The 23,845-nt window shown below is 36.2% G+C and overlaps 3 protein-coding genes across 3 annotated transcripts; 2 read left to right on the top strand and 1 right to left on the bottom strand.

Annotated features, from left to right (window-relative positions):
- Positions 1-966: 966 nt before the first annotated feature.
- On the bottom strand, positions 967-14,717 carry LOC100810547 (squalene epoxidase 3). The gene is made up of 8 exons (XM_003553123.5): positions 14,282-14,717; positions 10,173-10,284; positions 9,004-9,178; positions 8,676-8,847; positions 8,297-8,515; positions 7,866-8,141; positions 1,786-2,064; positions 967-1,443 (listed from the first exon to the last, which is right to left on the bottom strand). Exons 1-8 carry the CDS (start codon positions 14,573-14,575, stop codon positions 1,324-1,326), a joined length of 1,647 nt encoding a protein of 548 aa, XP_003553171.1. The 5' UTR covers positions 14,576-14,717; the 3' UTR covers positions 967-1,323.
- Positions 14,718-19,663: 4,946 nt separating this feature from the next.
- Positions 19,664-20,727, top strand: LOC100810014 (uncharacterized). The gene is made up of 3 exons (XM_006602229.4): positions 19,664-19,706; positions 19,798-19,916; positions 20,029-20,727. Exons 1-3 carry the CDS (start codon positions 19,679-19,681, stop codon positions 20,359-20,361), a joined length of 480 nt encoding a protein of 159 aa, XP_006602292.1. The 5' UTR covers positions 19,664-19,678; the 3' UTR covers positions 20,362-20,727.
- A 293-nt stretch (positions 20,728-21,020) lies between these two features.
- On the top strand, positions 21,021-22,951 carry LOC102661243 (cell division cycle protein 48 homolog). The gene is made up of 5 exons (XM_014770263.3): positions 21,021-21,067; positions 21,988-22,072; positions 22,179-22,400; positions 22,512-22,583; positions 22,661-22,951. The coding sequence occupies exons 1-5, from the start codon at positions 21,021-21,023 to the stop codon at positions 22,949-22,951; spliced, it is 717 nt and encodes a 238-aa protein (XP_014625749.2).
- The last annotated feature ends 894 nt before the right edge of the window (positions 22,952-23,845 follow it).

Below are 23,845 nucleotides of genomic sequence, written 5' to 3'. Positions count from 1 at the left end.
GTATGAAAGACCAAAAAAATTGATCAATAAAGACATCTGAAGATTCACTTCAACCATAATAGACAAACACACGTCACAACCTACACATATGCTCATAAAATTGTCAAGCAAAAGGCAAACATACTTAAGAGCACATTAATATTCGAAAGTGTGTAAAACTGGGTTTTGAATTTGATAGCTGAAATGGCCTATTTGCGCATATTTCAATTGTTATTCATTAGTTATTCGCAAATCAGTAAAAGCCTCTTTCAACATTGCCATTCTTGTGTTCATACCTTTGAATGTATGCTTGCTTTCTAAGGTTTATACTAAAGAATCCTTAACATTTGCACTTGAATAATTGATCCCAAATAGAGGAAGATAAACTCAACCAGTCATAATTGTATTTTCTTTTGGTAGAGAAAATAATTAATAAATGAATATTCAGTTGGTTGAACAAAATACATGAATTGTCATAAATTCATTAATATTAATTTTAATTCTCACGGATTAAAAAAACATATATATCGTTGCAGTCCCATAATTAAGAAAGTAATATGATAGGGCGCTCACCACGAACTAAATATTTGCAATATCAAAGGATATTCTATTGTTTTTTTTTTATATATAAAATAGTTCTTACAAAAGGAGCAGGGGTCAGAGTAAGTGCTTAAACTATTCTTTTGTAAAATTGAGGCAAGTTTTTGTTTCGTTACCTTGACCGTTAAATTCTTGTCTTTCTAATGTACAGTTTTGAATTTCTTCAACTAATAAAAATATAAATGAAAAGTAATAAAATAGTTAAAAAATTTCGATTAATGGTAACTCTGTATTATATACTTAAAATTTGATCTTTAATTTTAGTACTAGTATGACAGCACCAGAAACATTTTACTTCCCCCCAAAAAAGTTGAAATTTCTGCAAATAATGAAAATATACAAGGACGAGTAATAAAATACTTGTTAAAGAAAAAAATAAAGTACTTATGAGTAATAATATACAATGATGCTAACATATAATTTTCTGTTCTGTACATCCATTCTGAACCAAAGTATCCCCCCTCTTTTGGTACAATGATGTGTGCTGAAGGGAAATAAAAACAAGACAGGAATATACTACATATATAAGCACACAATTTTCAGGTTGACAATGTCTATTTACTTTTTTCTTTTGGTACAATGAAAGTAAAAGGGGTTGACCAATTACCTCCTAAAACCTATAGAAACCCCTCATCAATAATCCCTTCCAAGTGGCATAACAAATGTCCTTTGCGTCCATCGAAATCCGCTTTAATTTCAAGACAAATTAATTGAAAATGCATTGCAGGCAGAACAATGGTTCCCTTACTCCTCAATGCACCACCTATCAGGAGGAGCTCTATAAAATGCCGGTATGGATGTGGGGAAAAACATTTGCCTTACTCCTTCACCCTTGATGATGGGAAATATTATGCCAAATGCACACTGAAAAATATTAATTGGTTAAGAATTACAGAACTGAGACTGTCACTGTCATCATATAGACACATACTACTAAAACAATGATCATGGACGCTGCAAAAGAAACCTCAACTTCTGTGAATATAACAAAAAAAAGTTGAAACAAGAATGATACAATTTTTTGTGAGCTACGTTGCATAAAGGTAAAATTATTGCATAACGGTTTCCTATTCATGCTTTTAGAAGATAAGGAAAACATACTACAATAAAATTTGTCAATAGAGAACAATATTACAGCAAAGCACCAAAAGCCAAATTCCATGACTAGAAATTAAATGAATGGGAGATGGGAGGGGAGGAACTCACCAAAACTATTTTAGCTCCAATCCAAGTACGTTCAAATGAAGGAAATGGTAAGAGCAAACGGCCAACCCCATATAATGCAACAGCAAAAAAATGGAGAATTAAATTCAGCGGGCTAGGGTTTAGACCAGAGAGTAGAGCGATGGGTCCACTTGAAAAAAAATGTCCAAGGCTCAAGTAGTCAAAACATGCTTGGCGCAGTTCCTTTCTAGCTTCATTGGGTGAAGTCGAAAAGACCTTATATAGGGCACCTGCCAAAGTATTTATGGTGGATGCCATAGGCTGCAAACAGCATGTCAAGTCATGAGTTGAAGTTAGAAATGGAATATAAAACCATACATGTGTCTTTTGTCTTCACCTTTCAGCTCAAGCCTTATGAATAAAAAATGATCCCCCTTTTCTTTTTAATTTGTCTTATATCCATATTTATGGAGATAGAATTCATGTCATAATTTAAAAAATGAACATATATAATTCTTTTTCGTGATCGAAAATGATGAGGGAGTTATTGATAATTTGAAAAGAGTATTTTATGTAAGAATTAAGTTATTACGTAACAAATTTAAATTTCAATTTTTTAAAGGACGAGATCAATTTAGAAGTACTTTATGTAGTTTTTATTTATCTAAAGAAATGTTAAAATGTATTTTATTTTTTCTTTAGTAAATGTATTTATTTTAAAATTTGTTTATTTAGAACAGACAAAATTCAATAGGTCTAATTCAGAACCATCCTATAAAATCGAATATTATCTATCTTAGAGATATATCAAGCGATAAACAATTGGTTCATATTGTGGCTGTTATAATTATGCGTATCTCTTGATAGATTTTCTGTTTTTATCTTTCTTAATTTCCTGCTTAGCTTGTTGTAGAAGACAGCACTATATGTCATGTCTTGTCAAGCTGTCTCTCTCCTTTTTTTTGGTGTATATATATATGTGTTATTTGAATGTAATAAAGCAAGCTAGTAAGTGAATTGTTCTTCCTCACAAAAGTCACAGCTTCAAGTTGGCATCAGAGCGGGTCGTATCCGCCGCCGTCTGCCGCCATTCCGGCCACCGTTTCAACCGGCAACTACAGGGTTTTGTGCGCCTCGAAGAGCGCAACCCAGCCCAACTAACCGCCTGGCCAGAAGCTCCTCCACGAGCCACCTCCGTGCTCGCCAAACACCGGCGCGTGACCACCACGTGCCACCTTTCTGTGGCCAGAATCGCGCGCATCCGCTACCGGCCGTCTCGTCGGACTCTCCTGAGTCCATATCAGCCATCAGTTTTTGGTTTCGGCACTTCGTTGTGTGATCTTGTGCCTTCGTCTTCTCTCTCCTTTAGTTTTTCTTTGATCTGTGAGTGAAAATGACCTCGTCTGGCCCAGTGCTTTCATTTTTCAGAACTCTCACCATCACAACAGCAAAGCTCAACTGGAAAAATTACTTATCTTGGTCTGCTTTAGTGGAACTTTGGTTTCTTGGGCAAGGGCACATGACCATCTTGAAAAAGGTGTTACGGCAGTTCCAAATGATAAAAGACCTGAGTGGGAAAAGCTAGATTATCAGCTCTGTGCTATCTTATGGCAGTCAGTCGAGGCAAATGTTTTGGAGATTCTCAGATCGTTCAAAACATGTTGTTCATTTTGGAAGAAGGCCCGAGAAATCTTTGTCAATGATATTCAAAGTTTGTTTGATGCAACCATGAAGGTCACAACCCTCAAGCAAATCAGCCACGATATGATTGCACACATAGGTAAAGCTCGGACTGCAGTGAAAGAGTTAAAGAGGTTCCTTGTGGCTGATTCGCTGGAGGAAGTGAATAGAAAGCTGGATAAGTTCTATATGGTTCTTATCTTGAGGAGTCTACATTCAGACTTTCATCATGTGCGTGATCAAGTCCTAACTGGAGATCAAGCTCCATCGATGGATTCTCTCATCACTAGGTTGCTTCGTGTGCCTTATGCACTGAAAGAAGAAAATTCGGCTGATGTAATGAAAACGTCAGCCATGGTTGCACCTCATGGGAGAGGGGGAGGACGTAACAATAGAGCAGATCGCAGTGGAAGAGGTGGACGTCCTCAATGCACATATTGCAAGAGAATGGACCACACTCAAGAGAATTGCTACTCCTTGCATGGCTTCCCTGACAAAGTAACTCAGGTAGCTCAGACAGAAAAATCAGAGTCTAAGTTCTCTGATAAAGAGAATCAAGAGTATTTGAAGCTGAAATCCGAGAAATCCAACAGCCAGGCTTCATCTTCCTCTGTACCATGTTATTCAACAGCATGTATTTCTCAATCTATTGACGGTCTCAGTCCTTGGATACTTGATTCAGGTGCCTCTAATCATATTTTTGGTAACAAGTCTTCTTTTACATCCATTTCTTTTCCAAAAATTCCTCATCTTGTTACTGTAGCTAATGGTTCCAAAGTTGCAGCTCAAGGGAGTGGTCAAGTATCTTTATCTTCCTCATTGAAGTTGGATTTTGTTGTGTTTATTCCTCAGTGTCCCTATAATTTAATTTCATTGAGTCAGTTAACCCGTTCATTAAATTGCTCAGTAACCTTTACCGCTAATTCTTTTGTTATCCAGGAACATGACACGGGTCGACTGATTGGAGAAGGACGTGAATCACGAGGACTTTACTACTTAAAGTCCAACTTTTCTGTTTCCTGTTCGGCAACTTCAAACCCCAAACTTTTGCATGATCGTCTAGGTCACCCAAGTCTACCAAAACTGAAAATGATGGTCCCTAGTCTAAAGAATCTTCGAGTCTTAGAATGTGAATCTTGTCAACTAAGAAAACATGTTAGGTCATCATTTCCACAAACTATTCAAAGATGTAATTCAGCTTTCTCTACCATTCATTCTGATATTCGGGGACCAAGTCGTGTTACATCTTTTGGTTTTCGATATTTTGTAACCTTTATTGATGAATTTTCTAGATGTACTTGGGTCTATTTAATAAAAGACAGATCTGAATTTTTGTCTATTTTCATGTCCTTCCTCAATGAGATTGAAAACCAATTTAGAAAAACAATTAAGATTTTCAGAAGTGATAATGCCAAAGAGTATTTCTCTCATGAATTCTCTTCTTTTTTATCTTCAAAAGGCATTCTACGTCAATCTACATGTCCCCATACACCACAACAAAATGGTATAGCAGAAAGGAAAAATTGTCATCTCCTTGACACCGCACGATCACTAATGTTAACCTCTCATATTCCTACACACCATTGGGGGGATGCAGTGCTTATTGCTTGTTTCTTAATTAACAGAATGCCTTCCTCTTCCCTTGAGAATCAAATTCCTCACTCAATCATTTTCCCTCGTGATCACTTATTCCATGTTCCACCTAAAGTATTTGCCTGTACTTGTTTTGTCCATGATCTCTCCCCTGGTTTAGACAAACTTTCTGCCCGAGCAATCAAGTGTGTCTTTTTAGGCTATTCTCATCTTCAAAAGGGTTACAAATGCTACTCTCCATCTACTAGGCGATACTATATGTCTGCAGATGTAACCTTCTTTGAAGACACATCCTTCTTTCCATCATCTACGGGCCATTCTTCTTCCATCTAGAATGTATTTCCGATTCCCTCTCCATGTCCTCAAGGTACCTCAAACCAAGATGTCAATGAAGTTCCATCTTCTCCACCACATCCAACTGAAGTTGCTCCTCCACCACTTCTTACATATTAACGCATGACACAGCCAGTTGGTTCTACAGTACCTGAAGCTTCTCCTCATGATTCTCATCCTTCTTCAATCAATCCTCAAGCCATGGATCCAGCTACTTCTCATCTCATCCCTCTAATTCAGACTGACTCATTGCCATTCGAAAAGGTACTAGATCCTCTCGCAATCCTCATCCTATCTATAACTTTCTGAGTTATCATCGTTTGTCTCCTTCATATTCTTCCTTTGTTTTCTCCCTATCTTCGCATTCTGTCCCATCTAATATTCATGAGGCACTTAGTCATCCTGGATGGCGACAGGCTATGATTGATGAAATGCAAGTTCTTGAACATAGTGGTACTTGAAAACTTGTTCCTTTTCCTCCTGGCAAGAAGGATGTGGGTTGCAGATGGGTCTATGCAGTTAAAATTGGGCCTAATGGTGAGATTGATCGACTTAAGGCTCGATTAGTGACTAAAGGTTATACTCAGATATATGGTCTCGATTATTATGACACTTTCTCTCCAGTCGCTAAGATCACTACTGTCCGTCTGTTTCTTGCTATGGTTGCCATGCGCCATTGGCCTCTCCATCAGCTTGATATTAAAAATGCATTCCTTCATGGTGACCTTGAGGAGGAAATTTATATGGAGCAACCTCCTGGGTTTGTTGCTCAGGGGGAGTATGGTCTTCTGTGTAAGCTACGTCGATCTCTCTATGGGTTGAAGCAATCTCCCCGGGCCTGGTTTGGTAAATTCAGTCATATTGTTCAACTTTTTGGGTTGAAATGAAGTGAAGCTGATCATTCTGTTTTTTATTGTCAATCATCCCCTGGAAAATGTGTTTATTTGATAGTATATGTTGATGATATAGTGATTACAGGGAATGATGCTACTAAGATTGTCCAGCTAAAGGAGCACTTATTCAATCATTTCCAAACCAAAGACCTAGGATATTTGAAGTATTTCCTTGGTATTGAGGTGGCTCAATCAGGAGATGGTGTTGTGATCTCACAAAGGAAGTATGCTCTTGACATTTTGGAGGAGACAGACATGCAGAATTGTAGACCTGTTGATAGCCCTATGGATCCGAATCTGAAGCTCATGGCAGATCAAAGTGAAATTTATCCTGACCCCGAGAGATATAGGAGACTTGTGGGAAAACTCATTTATCTCACCATTACAAGACCTGATATTTCCTTTGCTGTTGGAGTGGTGAGCCAATTTATGCAAAATCCCCATGCTGATCATTGGAATGTTGTTATACGTATTCTTAGATACATAAAGAGAGCTCCGAGACAAAGATTGCTTTATGAAGACAAAGGTAACACACAAATATCTGGGTATTGTGATGTAGACTGGGCTGGCTGTCCCATGGATAGGAGATCCACATCAGGATACTGTGTCTTCATTGGAGGAAATATTATCTCTTGGAAAAGCAAGAAGCAAACTGTTGTTGCTCAATCTAGTGCAGAGGCTGAATACAGATCTATGGCTATGGTTACATGCAAACTTATGTGGGTTAAACAAATTCTTAAAGAGTTAAAATTCTGCAAAGTGGTGCAAATGAAGTTATACTGTGATAATCAGGCTGCTCTTCACATTGCTTCAAACCCAGTCTTCCATGAGAGAACCAAGCACATAGAGATTGACTGTCACTTTATTCAGGAAAAGCTACTGTCCAAAGAGATTGCCACTGAGTTCATTAATTCTAATGATCAGTCAGCTGATATTTTGACTAAGTCCTTAAGGGGGCCTAGGATTCAGTTTATATGTTCCAAGCTTGGTGCATACAATTTATATGCTCCACCTTGAGCGGGAGTGTTCTAATTATGTGTATCTCTTGATAGATTTTCTGTTTTTATCTTTCTTAATTTCCTGCTTAGCTTGTTGTAGAAGACAACAGTATGTCTTGTCTTGTCAAGCTGTCTCTCTCCCTTTTTTTTTGTGTATATATATATGTGTTATTTGAATGTAATAAAGCAAGCTAGTGAGTGAATTGTTCTTCCTCACAAAAGTCACAGCTTCAAGTGTGGCATCAAAGCCTCAACGACTAAGTAGTAAAGTTCAACCCTTGCCACTAGCCACCCAATTGCTCTAAGAAAAAGTTGAATTTCAGCACAAGGTAGGTGGCCTGCAAATTATCCATGTTTCAAGGTCCAAAGGCTCTAGTGTGAAGGGATGTGTTCAGGATATATTCACGTGTCTTAACCTAACAGTTTAAGCTTTTGGATTGTTGGTTTGTGATATTTACTATCATATTGGTTTCCACAAACATGTACTGGATCCCTATGCCACATATTCTTAAACAGATATTATTAGGCACCTAAGAAACATTCTATATGTACTAATTTAAAAGACAGGATATAAGTTCCAGTGTGCCTTAAATAGTATATAAGCCAACAAGAAAATACTGCTCACCTTGCGTAAGATGTAAAAGGATTCAAGATGTCTGCATAATGAGGTTGCATCATTCAGGTCACAAATTGGCTTTAGAAGATTCCGCAGCACAACAATATCAGACAGTGCCACTGTCATTCCTCCACCAGTCAAAGGATGACGCATGTTGAAAGCATCACCCATTAACAGAGCTCCAGGAGTAGGATATGGATCTGCTGCCATGCTACTGTTAGGCATGGTTCTGATATTTCCTCGATCAATTGCAGATATGAAAGCATCACGAAGCTCGGGTGGAATCTGGACAATGAAAAGTTACACCAGATACATAGGAAGATGAAGGCAGAAATCAATTATTTTCCCTCTTAATTGAATACATGTGGACAGAAAAGTAATGACAAATCACAGATGGACCATCCACAACTCAAGCAGGAATGCAGGATCATAACAGATACCTGGGAAGCCACCATAGCCCTAAGGTAGTTGGCCATTCCACCTTTACCAACAGGAGAAACTTTTTGACCAGGTATATCAACTAAGCACCGAACTTCAGTGCTGCTGATGCGATAAAATAAGATAGGGGAAGGATCAGCCAAAATAACATGCCCGTAATTTTCAAGTGGGAGTTGACAATTCTCCAGAACTAAACCCACGAAACAGGAGGGTACTTCTACCTGGCAAGTGTTCAATAATATATCAGGCAAGTCAAGCAAACTGGTACACAACTGACAAAATTCTATAGATTTTGCAGTTTCGGCAAACTGTCTTTGAATTGATATCATTAAAAAAGAAAAATGATATTTTTGCAACTCAACTTATTTAGAACAGTTCAACCTTGGGGTAGCAGAGAGACCGACGTAGATTTGAGAAACAGCCATCACAAACAATTGTGAAGGGAGCATATGCTTTAAGTTTTTGGCCATCTTTAGTTTTGTACTGAACCCCTATAATAGTTCCATTATCCTGTTCAAGAAGAGATGTTACAGTGCCCTGCTCCATTCGTACACTGAACAGTAAACAAAGCAGATGATACTATCAGACAAAAAGAATACACTGCACAAACAATAATTTCAATGACAAATTAGCTAGCTTTTGGCTTTTTTTGTAGCCAAAGTAACTTTAACAAGTAAATTAACAATCACAATAGATTAAGAAGGACTACTGGTGCAGAGTAGCAGCTTTTTCTCTCATCCTCTGTATAAACCGTCCGTTATGGAAGCTCCTACCAGCCACATCAGCATGAAAGTTCTCCAAAGGATAAGGCAGCTTAGTTTTTTTCCCGTCCTTGAAAAGAACATATCCTAACACCCTTTGTGCATCAATTTGCTCCAGACAGTCTGACAAAGAAGAATATATACAGCACATTTTAAACAACAACTTATAAAAGAAAATAGTATCTCACAGCAAGCTTAACTTCCTCCAACATTAAGCATAAGCTAATTTTAGTGGCACAATACATACAAAATTTAAGAGAAATAAATTATGGTCTTGAAAACATTATAATTTATCATATATCATAAAAACAATATTGGTAATAATAATTGGTTCTATATACTTTTTCCCTGCTTCAAGTGACATGAACTGCAAAGGGTTTGGGAGTTAAGCTATAAGTCCCGCTCAGAGAATGTTGAGCAGTAAATGCCAACATGAGCCAAACTTAGTATGGTGAGGATGAATATGCCAATGTGGGTGAGTAGAAGAATACAAGGAAAAGATTAGAATTAAATGTATCCAAGAGAAAATTGAAGTAGCTCTTAGTGAGAAAATGACAGAGATGCTTAAGATGGTTTAGTCATGTCTAAAGGCCAAGAGAGTGAGATTAGTGGATCCAATGGAGAATCTGAAGTAGAAAAAGACCAAACAATAGAAAGCATTAATATTTAGCCTTACTCTAAATGTTTTTACCATTTGGCTTCGTGTAAAGTCTAATGACATCGATCCATGTAGAAGAAACCACCGAATAGGACAAGAGGGCTGCTGTTTTTTTTTTTTTTGCTGTTTGGGTGTTACTGAATACATAACTCTTTTTTAAGAGAGAGGACTCTATTCATCATATAGGTTACAAGATTTACAAACACAGAGATGGTGATAAAATCAAACTAAATAATATAAATAAATAAAAAACAAAACCAGGCAGCTTTAACAGCTTGTAAAAATATGAATAAAATGAATATATAACAGGAGCAAATGAGGAAAGGCATATAAGTTTCATTTCACTTTGTGATAGTGGCAATTGGGTTTTCATGCATGCATAAAATATATGATTAGAAAAAGACTACATCCAACCTCATTCTTGAAATAATCTTGTTTGCTATCTAATTTGATACGTACCTTGTAACCCTAATTCAATTAGCTTTAGATATCCTCCTGGCTGGAGAAGTTCACCAACGATTCTGTCTGGCTCTCTCAAGTCTCTCTCAATAACATGGACACATCGTCCATCCTTCAAAATTTTCAATACATAAATACTAATTTTAGTAAACTAGGAGAATCTTACTTTATTTTCCTTCTTATGTTTTTCCTATAAATGTTTTACCTATTCAAAACTTAATATACTTAATACTAAAAAAAAAAGATTTACGTACACATAACATAATAGAATCATCGTTCTCTCCATGTGAGAAGTTTCTGACCAGTTTTTCTTCACAAATCCTGACTGATATTGCTTTTTCATTATATCTTTTTCATTTCCTTTTGCTCACTAGACATGGTCAATGAAACACCAACCCTAGATGATCTGCAGCTAGATGATGATGATATTGGAGTCGAAATACCAGATGGTGTAACAACAAACGAAGGTTTTGATCCAGCACTATGTTTGGTGGGACAATTCTTGACAGACAGACAGACTGGTGAGAGCACACATCATGAAAGAACGAAAGTCATTGATTTGGAGACCACTTCAAGGAGTTTCAATCAATGAAATCAACTCAGACACGTTTCTATTTCAATTTCTCTCCACCAAGTTGACATACAGAAAGTGCTAAAGGGTGGACCTTGGAGCTTTAATAAGCAAATGCTCATTCTCAGAACTGTTCCCTTGTTCAACATCCCGTTCTGGATTCAAATACACAGATTGCCTGTATTGGAGACAAAGAGCAAAGGTGAACAATATTGCCTCTCTTACTCGTGAAGATGGTATGGTTGTGAAAGACCATAATGAAATTAGTAATGTGGCAAAGTTTTATTTTGATAACTTGTATTCTGGTTCTAATGTTGAGTTGGATGAAGTAATAAATCATGTTCCCCTCTACTTGTCATCTGATGATAATTTTTCCTTGCTTGCTCCTTTTTCTATTGATGAATTCAAAAATGTCCTTTTTCAGATGGATTCCAATAAATCTCCTAGTCCAGATGGCTTGAACCCAACCTTCTACAAAAAATTTTGGAATCTAAGTGGCCTTCATATTTTTACAGCTGTTACATCTTGGCTAGAAAGTGGATCCTTCCCTCCTCAAATTAACCGAACCTCTATTGTCCTTATCCCCAAAATTTAAAACCCTACAACCACGAAGAGTTTAGAACCATTTCTCTTTGTAATGTCCTTTACCAATTATTTCAAAAACCCTAGCCAATCGTCTCAAACCTTTACTGCATAAATGTATCTCTAAGGAACAATCTGCTTTTGTACAGGATCATTCTATCTTGGACAATGTTCTTATTGCTTCTCAAATCATCCACCACATAAATGTAAAACTAGAGGCAAATCTGGTGAGGTGACTCTAAAAATTGGCATCAGTAAGGCTTTTGACAAGGTTCAATGAAATACTTGTTCAGTTTGATAGAAAAAATGGGTTTTGATGCAAAATGGATTGGTTGGATAAAGATTTGTCAGGAAACTATTCAATATTCAGTCAGGATTAATGGGGATTCTGTTGGCCAAAAATTTCTTTAGGGAGAGGACTTAGACAGGGTGACCCACTGTCACCCTATCTTTTTACTCTTTGCACAGAGGAACATGGTATTAAGGTGTGTATAAGGGTCCTTACCCTTTCACACCTTTTTGATAATGATTGCTTTCTATTTTGCAGGACAAATGATGGAGAAATAACTACTCTGATCAATATCCTTGACATATGGAAGGGCTTCTGGACAACGGAAAAATTTCTAGAAATCTGAGGTACTTTTCATTTCCAACACTAGAAATGATATAAGACAATCTATTATGTCATCTCTGAGTGTATCTAATCTCACTGGAACTGGAAAATATCTTTGTCTCTCTTCTACTATAGGTAGAAAAAAGAAAGTTGTTTTTGGGTTTTTTTAAGGACAAGCTCTGGAAACGCATCAATCACTGGTCCAACAAACATTTGTCAAAAGCAAGAAAGGAGGTTCTTCTCAAATCATGTGATCAAGCAATCCCATCATACCGCATGAGTGTTTACTTGCTTCCTACATCTTTAAAGGAACAAATCCAAAAAATGATGAACTCATTCTGGTGGGGATCTAAAGTTGGCTCAAGGAAAGGAATCAATTGGTTGAATTGGGAAAAACTAACAATGAAAAAGGAATTTGGAGGGATGGGATTCAGACATCTTAATGGATTCAATCTTGCCATGCTAGGGAAGCAAGCTGGAAATTTTCCACAAATTCTGATGCTAAAGTGACTCAGTATTCAAAGCTAAATACTTTTCCAATAGAGGATTCTTGGATGCCCCCCTATGACACAATCCAAGCTATACATGACGTAACATCCACGCTTCACAAGCTTTGGTAAGGGAAGGCATGAGATGGAGGCTTGGCAACGAAAGTTCTATAAACATTTGGACACAGCCTTGGATTCGAAACAAAGATAAGTATTATGTTTCATCAAAAATTCCTTTTGGTCTTGAACATTTGACTGTTAGTTCACTTATTGATTTCGAAAGTAACCGTTGGAAGAGTGATATTGTTGGTCAAATTTTTAATGATGGTGATTCACGAGATATTACGAGAATGCCAATTCTTAACCCTCAAGAACTTGATATCCTTATTTGGAAAGCAAGCACCTCTGGATCATATACAGTTCGGTCTGCATATCACATTTTAATGGAGACAATGATCAAAAATCAAGTTTAGAAGGTGCCAGGACAATAGAACACTATATGGGACCTTCAAAGTCCTCCAAAGATCAAACATTTCCTATGGAGAACACTTGGCGAATGTCTGCCAACAAGAATGCGACTTAGGACCAAGGTTGTCACTTGCTCAAGTTTGGGTGCTTATTTTGAAAATAACTTTGAGAATGAATGGCATGTTTTTTTTGGTTGTGACCAAGTGAAAAGTGTATGGACAGAAGTGGGAATTTGGCACACCATTAGCTCTCATATACAAAGCTTTGAATCTGCACAGGAGATGATCTTCAACATGCTGCATACTCTACCAACACATCAGAAAAGCATCTTTGCAACCACGCTTTGGTGCATATGGAAGAGGAGAAATGACAAGATATGGGAAGCCAAAAATCCAACACCAAAGGTCTCTAGTCTCTACAAATCTCGCATTGCATGAATGGAGATCCGTTCGCCATTATCCATCAAAGCAGGTGGCTAGCTTAGACTCACGAAATGCAGTTTTGACATGTAAGAAGCCACAACATGGAACTCTCAAACTCTATTGATGCAACAATCTTCACAGAGAGAGGATTGTCTGGTGCAGGCTTAGTAATTCGCAGGGAGAATGGAATTTTTATCGCAGCAAAAACCATGAAGGCACAAGGAATAATGGAGCCAAAAGAAACTGAGGCTTGGGTATTGCTACAGGCAATTAAATGGCTGCCAAACATACCGTTTCATAACTCTTGAGGTTGATTGCAAATCAGTTAAGGATTGCCTTAACTCCAATGATAAAGGCTTTTCAGAATTTTATCACGTCATGAACACTTGTAAACCAAGATGTCCACTCTCTTGCTAGAACATCTAGGGTTTATGTTAACAACCAACTCTCTGAGCAATTCCCAATTGTAATTTGATAATTTCTTTTTTTCCTTTTAAAATTATTTTTTTTTATTTTTAGTCTTAATAAATTATGTGTATTTATTTTTTTTGTTCTCATTACATCTTAGATAACAATTTTTTATATTATTTAAAGTATTTTAAGAATTAAAAACACATGAAACATAATTTAAAAAAACTAAAAACAAAAGAATAATTTTGCAAGGAAAAAAATAATAAATTACAATAATTAAAAATGAAAAAATATAAATTACAAAAACTAAAAATGAAAAAAATGATAAATTACAAAAACTAAAAAATATTTAAACCAACTAAAAATAATTTACAAATTCATGAACTTAATAATAAAACTTTTCAAGTACAAAGAACTATTTGAAAATCGATACTTGATAATTCAATGATATGAGAATTAATAATTTAACCCAAAATGTTTCGTCAAAAAAAAAATTAAACCCAAAAGGCACAACACGTGAGGTGGCGGGAGGATCCAAAATCAGAGGGACGCACCTTGGCGAGGGTGTAGGCGAGAGCGGAACCGGCGACGCCGGCGCCAACGACGATCACGTCAGCGACGCCGGAGAAACCAGGAGGCGGATCTGCCGCGGCATTGCGACGGAGAGAGGTTGTCGTTCGTAGAAGTGGCGGCGATGCGTTGGGAAGGTGGTTAGGGAAGAGGAGAGGAGTGCGATGATGATGAGGTTTGTTGAAACTGAATTTGAAGAACGCGCAGTGGCACGTGGCTTCGGCAATTGTTGTTGTGGTTTTGTGATGGCTGAGGGAGAGTGAAGAAACTGGAAGCATTGTGGAGGAACAAGACCATAACTTATGCCTTGAACTGAAATGAACGTATTATTATTACCGCACTCCTTAATCCACTAATAATATCTAGAATTTTTTAACAAGGCATGATTAATCATCCTCCTATAAATTTGACTTTTCTGCCCCCCTTCGACTGACCAATACCATCCAAAGTAGTATTAATTTTGTTATTCAGAATTTCAGATCACTGAATTTCTCCTTTTCAGCTTTTTAAAATTTTCTTTAGCTATTCATATTGTTTATAGTTTTTTTAGTGGACATTATGTAGTAGGCTTTTTTTTTAACTTAAGAATCCATGATTTCTAGGAATTTCAAGGAATAATGAATCTTATGTTTGTGACTTTTTGTAAATCATTAAAATTTGTTTGGTTATCTAAAATTATTTTTAGAAATATTTACATACATTTATGGAAAACCTTTGATTTCTATGTTTTCTTTTAATAAAACTTTCTCAAGAATATTAGTTTTTTTTATTCTCGAAAATACTCTTTTAATGAAATAACTTCATTAGATATTGCATTCATTTTTATCTTAGATAATTTCTCTTCAATTATTTGTACGGTGATAAAGTTTTTCTAAAACCATGTACAAAAAAAAAAAAAAACTCTTTTTTAAAAACAATGAAATGGCATTGAAAAACACATCCTATTATATTATGATATTGCGTTGGTGACTCCAAATATTGCGATGTTTTGTTTTGCATATGAATATTATTAATAAATTGTCCAAAATAATAATAAAAATGAAAATATTGAGTCATATAGTAAACAAACAAGAGATACTACTAGATATTATTATTATGAAGAAGTTAATATAGTAAACGAAATATAAATTATCTATTGAAAATTAAAACAATAATCTGTTTTTAACAATATTTTAATGTAATATTTCATTTTAATAGTTTGCATATAATTAAAATATTTTACATACCTTAAAAAATTAAAAATATTGTCTTTAAATTTTAAATATTATAAAATAATCAATATTTACAATATAGTTTTAAAGAAACATAATACTTCTTACATGTTTAGTTTTTGTTCTTATTCCTATTTTGTAATTGAGTTTGTCTTTATCAATTAATGAAATAAATGTCAGCTACTACCAAATATTGATATTGATATATGTAGCTTCCTAACACATCTATATCCTATATTATAAAAGATGAGTATAGGAAAAAGTCTATTGTGTCCATCTATATCCTATATTATAAAAGATGAGTATAGAAAAAAGTCTATTGTGCCCCTGCTTAGAAAATTGGCATGTGTTCCTTTTCCTGGTTTTTTGATCATTTTGTCCTTGCCTCTCATTTGTTGATCCCCTCTTCATTTGTTGATGCGTAGGTTGAGGGAGTTGGTGTTGGAGGAAGAAAAAAGTCATGCCTCAGCTACGTGGTTGCCTCATTTGTTGACGCGTATTTTTCCTCTGCCTTCATCTCTTTCCTATGCGTGTTGCATTTTCTGTTTTCCACAGAGAGATCGAGATTTTTATTGATAGAACAAAAATGAAACCCTTTCATTAACCCAATAGTGTCACTATTGTCTCTCTTGTTGGACGAATAATGGTTTTGAGGAGGAAGAAGATGGAGCACGGCTTCACCTTCTTCTGCTGCTATATATGATAGGTTACAATGATGCTCACTTTTTCGATTTTAGGGTTTTCACACTGAATAGTTTGATTTTACTCTTAAATACATATTTCTTTTCCCTAATTTTCATTTTAACCCTTCGGTACGCATACGGTACTGGATCCTTTGTAGTCGTTATCAATTACTAAGATGGGATTCTAATGGCCGCTGACATGGGAGGTCTGATATTTAATCTAGTTTTTGTCTTCGTGTTAAATTGCTCTTAATCTGATTATTCTTGAAATTGATTTCCCATAGTCTTTTGTTTTCTTTGAAGTACAAAAAAATATATGGAGAAATTCAATTTGATTCCTTACTGGCGCTGGTTTTAATTGTTGATTTCTGATTCACAAATGTGCCATATCTCTGCAAATTTCGTCATAGATTAATGGTGCTTTTAAGTATTGAGATCATTTTGTGTATCATGCCAATGGGGGATATATTGATAGGTTCGTATGTATCGTGCTTCATCCTTTCTTTTTCTTTTCTCCTTCCAATTTTTGAGTCTTTATAGGACAAACAAGTCTAATGTGTTTTGGGTTGGTCCTAAGAGAATTTGCCAACAGCATTTAAACTATTTATTGGATTCTTCTGATATGCAAACACACAGATGGGATTGCTTTTGGATTCTTCTTCTTTGTCGCCAAGAAATTTCAGTTAGAAGGGTACTTCTTTTCATGGTATGTCCATTTGACTTAAGTGTGCTTCTTCTAAATTATTTATTATATGTGGGAAATAACTGTTTCAATTTCATTTTCAATTTGGACATTATCTATATGTCTGGATCGAATTTTCTAACAACCAGAATTTTCCATGAAGGTAACTAGAGTATGGTCTTTACCATTAACCATTTCATAACTCTCAACCAATGATCATATGAAAAAAAAAATCAACATACTATGCTAACTGTTTCACCTTTTCTCAAAAGATGAAGCAGAAGTGAAGTTTGTAGCGAAATTTTTTTAGTACTGAGCAGTTTTGAAATCAAATTGATTTGCAGCTCTATGGTTTCGCCTACTCTGGGCCCTTTGGACATTTTCTCCACAAATTGATGGATAAAATATTTAAGGGGGAGAAAGGCAATGACACTGTTGCTAAGAAGGTACTGTAAGTTTGTGATGTTGTTGTTTGTTGGTCAGTGTTGTTAAATGGCGGCCATGGCGGTCGTGGCGAGGTGGCGGAAATGGCAGAATTTTGTTTGGTTTTTGTCCGCGGTAGGAGTTGGGCCGACCCGACCCAACCCTACCCGGTTATTCATTCAACTAAAAGCGACCCTCCCACGCAGCTGTGATTCAGAATAGCCTCCAACTAAAATCGAACCTCCCATGCGTCCCTCCCGCACCCAGCCACCGCCGCGACACCCGCAGTCTGCACGCGCACGCAGCCGCGAGCCTGCGACACCCCTTACACGAAGACGAAGGTCGACATCGCGACGAGCCCCGGCAACGCACGAACGGCGGCGACGAGCTCCGACGACGCACCGGCATGAAGAAGACGAAGGTGACGAAGAAGACAAAGGTCTCGCGGGTCAGCCTGATCTTTTTTTTTTAATTTTGTTTTTGGCTTTTTGCTGTTTGACACCCCATTTTTTTGTCTACAGCTTTTTTTCCTTTTGCTATTTGACACCCCTTTTTACTGTTAACAATCCCATTTTTTTTCTATTTGATACCACAATTTTTTTTTTCTGTTCAGTCCTCTTTTAAATGGCTGAACCATCATCCGATGCTGTTATTGCAAGTGCAACGAGGAAAAATAAGGCAGACCCAGGCTGGAAATATTGCCATTCACTAGTGGAAGGAGATACAAACACCATTGTTTGTAATTTCTGTGGAAAAATCACTAAGGGAGGAATAACCCAAGCCAAACAACACCTGATTGGGAAGTCGGGCAACGTTGCAGCTTGCAAGAAAACTCCCCCTAATGTAGTCGAAGAGTTGAAGGAATATATGGCTACAAAAAAAGTGGGACCACTTACAGTACTTCTGGCAGTGGTAATATGGAAAATATAAGAGATTTTGAATTTGGTGAACCGATTGGATGTGATGGAAGTGAAGAAGATGATTTTGCAGACTCTTGTAATGTTACTGCAAGTGCAAAGACAAAGTGTGAGACTAAAAAAGGACCAATGGACAAATTTTGTAAGAATCTAGAAAATGCAATCAATCGGAGAAAAATGGAGATGTTGAGGAAAATGAACATAAGAGAGTCAATGGATAAGAATGAAGTATTGAAGGTGCATCAAAATATTGCTCGCTTTTGGTACCAAGCAGGTTTGTCATTCAACCTCATTAAATTGAAAAGCTTTGAGAACATGGTTGCAGCCATTGGTCAATATGGGCCACATTTGCCCATTCCTAGCTATCATGACATCAGAGTTCCACTCTTGAAGAAGGAAGTTGAATATACTGAAAATTTGATGAAAGGCCATAGGGAGCAATGGGTCAAGTATGGTTGTACTATTATGTCCAATGCATGGACTGATCGAAAACAAAGATGCATCATTAATTTTTTGATTAACTCTCAAGCTGGTACCATGTTTTTGAAGTTTGTTGATGGCTCTGATTTTGTAAAGACAGGTGAAAAGCTTTTTGAGTTGCTTGATGCCATTGTGGAGGAAGTTGGAGAAGAGAATGTTGTTCAAGTTGTAACCGATAATGGGAGCAACTATGTTTTAGAGGGTAAGTTGTTGGAGGAGAAAAGGAAACATATTTATTGGACTCCTTGTGCAGCTCATTGTATTGATTTGATGCTTGAAGATATTGGGAAGCTTCCCTTGATAAAGGAAGACAATTAGAAGGGCAATTAATCTAGTTGGGTTTATCTATGCCTATTCTAGTACCTTACGTTTGTTGAGAAATTTTACAAACAAGAGGGAATTGGTGAGACATGCTATTACTAGATTTGCCACTTCTTATCTAACCTTGGAAAGGCTTCACAAAGAGAAAGCCAATATTAGAAAGATGTTTACTTCTGATGAATGGACCTTGAACAAGCTATCTAAGGAGCCTAAGGGGAAAAAAGCTGCAAAGGTAGTGCTCATGCCTTCTTTTTGGAATAGTGTGGTTTACACTCTTAAAGTCATGGCTCCACTTGTGAAAGTGCTTCGTCTTGTGGATGGTGAAAGGAAACCAACCATGGGCTATATTTATGAAGCAATGGACAAGGCAAAAGAAACAATTATCAAGTCTTTCAACAACAATGAAAGCAAGTACAAAGATGTGTTTGCAATCATTGATAAAAGATGGAATTGTCAGCTTCATAGGTCATTGCATGCAGCTGCCCACTTCTTAAATCCAGAGTTCTTTTATGACAACACTGACTTGGAGTTTGATTTTGAGGTCACCAATGGTTTGTTTGAGTGCATTAAGAAGTTGATTCCATAATTTGATGTGCAACAGAAAATTCTAACCGAGTTGCATCTTTACAAGATTGGTGCTTACCACTTTGGTTCCGACTTTGCAATGGCTCAAAGGAAAACCCATTCTCCTAGTAAGAAACTTTTATCATACTATTTTTTTATGTATTAGTGTTATAATGCAGAATTCTAAGTTATGCTCTTGGTTGGTAATTGGTATTGCAGCATATTGGTGGCGAATGTTTGGGTCACAAACTCCAAATTTGCAGAAGCTAGCTATTAAGATTTTGAGTTTGACTTGCAGTGCTTCAGGATGTGAAAGAAATTGGAGTGTGTTTGAGCAAGTAATTGTGACAAAACTCTAACTATACTTTTTAATTTTATTTAATTTTGATGATCAAGTTTTATTTGGAGTATATTTAAGATTGAAATCAACATTTATTTGTTATGTTGTAGATTCATTCCAAAAAAAGAAATAGGCTTGAGCACAAGAGGTTGCATGATTTGGTGTTTGTCAAATACAACCAACAATTGAAGCCAAGATATAATGCAAGAGATGAAATTGATCCAATTTCTCTTAATGATATTGATGTATGCAATGAATGGCTCGTGGGAGAGATGGATCAAGATGATGATAATGATGCTGGAAATGATTTGGTATTTGAAGATGATGATGCTCTAAATTGGGCAACTGTGTATCAGGCTTCGGGGGTTGGAGAGTGTAGGATGTATACTAGGCGGAAAAAGCAAAAAACAAGTGTTGATGTTGCCCAAACTTCTAAAAAATAGGCAATGGTTGTTGGATCTTCATCAAGGAAGCAAAAAGCAGTCCAAGAAAATGATGAGGATCTAGATGTTGAGGAGAATATTGATGTTGAATCTGAAGAAGAAGAAATCATGGTCAATTTTGAGGTGTCTGATGGGGAAGAGGGAGAGGGAGATGCTTCATTACCATATGATAACAACGAAGATGATTATGTTGGGATTGGAGAAGATGATTAGAGCCTCAACCTTCACTTTGCACTTTGCATTATGTTTTTATCATTTTCTTATTTTGAACTCTTTAATGAGTTTATTTGGTGTTGGTACTTGATTATTGTATGAACTCATGAAACTTTTTTAGTTTATTTGAATGCAATCCTTTGTTTTTTTCAATTTCAATGAGTTTATATATATGTTTTTTTTTGTCCGCCATAACATCCGCCATTTTCCGCTACGCCATCCGCCATATTTTTATGGCGGATTTTTGACTTTCCGCCATGAACCGCCATCCGCCATTAACAACATTGTTGTTGGTTTGGCCTCAAGCTCTTTCACTTATAGGGACAGTATTTTGTATTGTGTTGCGTTCTGTAATTTCCTTGGCTCTGGTATAAGTTTCTAACTAATGCTCTCATGAATGAAATATACTGTTATTAGGTGATCCTTGAACAGATAACCAATTCCCCATGGAACAAATTTTTGTTCATGATGTACTATGGCTTGGTTATAGAAGGTATGCTCATTCATAAAATATGTTTGAATTTGTATGTTACGTTACGCCTCAATTTACACATAATAATTTTGAAATATTTTCATTAAAGCTTAATGTCATCTTTTGTTGTTAAAGTCTCTTCTGCTCTGCACCCCACATCCCTACTCAAAGCAGGAACCATTCATTTTTTTTCTCTTCCTTAATTACCTGCTTTTATGTGTTTATCATGATTATTATGCCAATGCAAAACATTGGTCACATATTGCTTATTACTTCTTAAATTTGATTATGATACTGTTGTATTACTAAAGTTAGTATATATGTCTTCCTAGGCTCAAAGTATTTGTATGTCAATGTGGTGTGTTGCTCTGGAATGTGGTACTTGGAAAATGAATTTCCTCAATGCATTCCTATTATATCACAATTTCATCAAAGACTTTGAGACCAAAATCAACCTTCTCAAGCTTGCGCATTTTGCTGTTATAATTTATCGACAATATTCTAAGAAAGAAGCTGCTGTAGGTTATCTTGGAGGGGTTATTCGGAAACTTCAAGCCATATAATAACTCTTAAAAATTTACTCCTTATATCACCTCTTATTTTTTTAATCTAATTGTTATAAAAAGTAATTCCTTGACAGCTAGGATTATCAAACAAATATACCTTTCCTTTCATAATTTTGCATACATATATAATAAAAATCTCATTTTTATTGGTGGGCTATCTTTGATCTGAGCATTTTACACTTATTGCTGGCTTTAGTTTCTCTACGTGGTCCTCGATAGATTTTTAGTAGTGCCTTTATGAGTAGATTATAGCCCCAAGCAGCATATGAGGTGGATATCTTTTGGTATATAGTTGAGGTTAATTTCATTGCCACTGCCTACAAATCGACCAAATAGCATTGACCCTGCATTGAGAAGGTTTGGTTGATTTGATAGGGAAATTGATATTGGTGTTCCTGATGAAGTTGAAAGACTTGAAGTCCTTCGCGTACATACCAAAAACATGAAGCTTTTAGATGATGTAAATTCAGCATGCTTAACTTCCATTTCTGTTGGTGGATTTTTGTGATTTTTTCTTTATCATTTTTTGGTATGTCTAACTTACTGTACTGGTTCTCCTATTGTAGGTTGATCTAGAGAGAATTGCAAAAGATACTCATGGATATGTTGGTGCTGACCTTGCTGCCCTTTGCACTGAAGCTGCTCTTCAATGCATCAGGGAGAAGATGGATGTCATTGATTTGGAAGATGAAAGTATTGATGCTAAAGTACTGAATTCTATGGCAGTTTCAAATGAGCATTTCTATATTGTTCTAGGAACAAGCAATTCATCTGCTTTACGAGAAATTGTTAGCAGTTTTTTTATTCTTTTTATTTCTTTTAAATTTAAATTATTATTTAGCTAGTGAGGCTTTCTGTCTTTGTTGTTCTTTCCCCTAATTAGCAATCTTTGTTGATAGGTTGTTGAGGTGCCTAATGTTAGCTGGGAGGATATTGGAGGCCTTGAGAATGTCAAGCGTGAGCTGCAAGAGGTCTTCTATTCTTGGTTAAACGTTTTTACTTAGTTTTATATCAATTTAATCTGAGGATTTTGCATTTCTGGATGTAGACTGTTCAATATCCTATGGAGCACCCAGAAAAATTTGAGAAGTTTGGTATGTCACCGTCAAAAGGGGTTCTCTTCTATGGTCCTCCAGGATGTGGAAAAACTTTGTTGGCCAAAGCAATTGCTAATGAATGTCAAGCTAACTTCATCCATGTGAAGGGCCCAGAATTGCTCACTATGTGGTTTGGTGAAAGTGAAGCCAATGTTCGAGAAATTTTTTACAAGACCAGACAATCAACTCCATGTGTCCTCTTCTTTGATGAGCTTGATTCCATTGCTACTCAATTGGGTTGAAAGGAATTGTATGATTTTGTTGCCAAATTTGTAGATGATTTAAGGAGATAATGTTACACGATGTTTTTCCTATGTCTAAGTTGGTTTTTCCTAGAAATGTTCTAAAGTATCATCAACGCATGTTGCGCGCACCTGGGAGGCTGAGACAAACTCATCAAAAAATGACCTATGCCTACGGACAAAAATCATCACTAGATGTTGAAAATGCGTAGGAAAATGTAATAAAAACTTTGTCCTACGGACATTATGGTCCTCAACTTTGAGGTGCGTACAGTGACGGATTATCGTCAGTCAGTATAGGTTTTACCTATTAATTTATATCTACAACCTCTAACTGTAAGTAAAAATATTAACTTGTACCTACAAAAATATTAACTTGTACCTACAACCTCCAACTGTAGGTAAAAGTCATTAACTTATGCCTACCATGCATTAAAAGACTATAGATATAAACCATTTACTTGTACGCATGCCTACAGACAAAAATGAAACATATAAACCAATGAACAAAAAAAGTAGAAAGAAAATAGTGGATTGCATACTTTCTGGAAGGTGCAACTCTTCTTTGTTCATTCAACTTTGCCTTGGCAGATTTTTTATCAGGAGCTAATTATCTTTCAAAACTTACATTAAGTTGATTAATTTCATATGTCAAATCAAAATAGATTAAAAACAGCTTAATTGAAGGCTTTCCAAAGAAATACCGAATTCAAACCAAAAAGAAAAGTTCAATCATGTCCCAGCCTGCTCCTATGTTAAATAGAGAAGACATGCTATTAAGACAATGACCCTAATTTGAACTAGAATCAAGTAAATTAAGACTGAGAAGCCCCTCGTGATATGAACATAACATAAGTCGATTTCTGGTACACTAAACAAATTATAGTGATACAA

Source organism: Glycine max, chromosome 18 (assembly GCF_000004515.6).
Source record: "Glycine max cultivar Williams 82 chromosome 18, Glycine_max_v4.0, whole genome shotgun sequence".
NCBI classification, from domain to species: domain Eukaryota; kingdom Viridiplantae; phylum Streptophyta; class Magnoliopsida; order Fabales; family Fabaceae; genus Glycine; species Glycine max.
Note: the sequence above shows the minus strand (reverse complement) of the source record. Positions and strands in the feature narration are given on the sequence as shown.

Bases quoted from the DNA above. Each gene is read 5' to 3' on its own strand.
- LOC100810547 (XM_003553123.5), bottom strand. From the start codon at position 14,575: ATGCTTCCAGTTTCTTCACTCTCCCTCAGCCATCACAAAACCACAACA. The intron at 8,142-8,296 runs GTATCTGTTATG...TTCATTGTCCAG, and splicing joins GGGCTATGGTGGCTTCCCAG to ATTCCACCCGAGCTTCGTGA. The intron at 1,444-1,785 runs GTGAGTTCCTCC...AATATTTTTCAG, and splicing joins TTGGAGCTAAAATAGTTTTG to TGTGCATTTGGCATAATATT.
- LOC100810014 (XM_006602229.4), top strand. From the start codon at position 19,679: ATGGCTCAAAGGAAAACCCATTCTCCTA. The intron at 19,707-19,797 runs GTAAGAAACTTT...TTGGTATTGCAG, and splicing joins AAGGAAAACCCATTCTCCTA to CATATTGGTGGCGAATGTTT. The intron at 19,917-20,028 runs GTAATTGTGACA...GTTATGTTGTAG, and splicing joins ATTGGAGTGTGTTTGAGCAA to ATTCATTCCAAAAAAAGAAA.
- LOC102661243 (XM_014770263.3), top strand. From the start codon at position 21,021: ATGGAACAAATTTTTGTTCATGATGTACTATGGCTTGGTTATAGAAG. The intron at 21,068-21,987 runs GTATGCTCATTC...TTGATTTGATAG, and splicing joins CTATGGCTTGGTTATAGAAG to GGAAATTGATATTGGTGTTC. The intron at 22,073-22,178 runs GTAAATTCAGCA...CTCCTATTGTAG, and splicing joins ACATGAAGCTTTTAGATGAT to GTTGATCTAGAGAGAATTGC.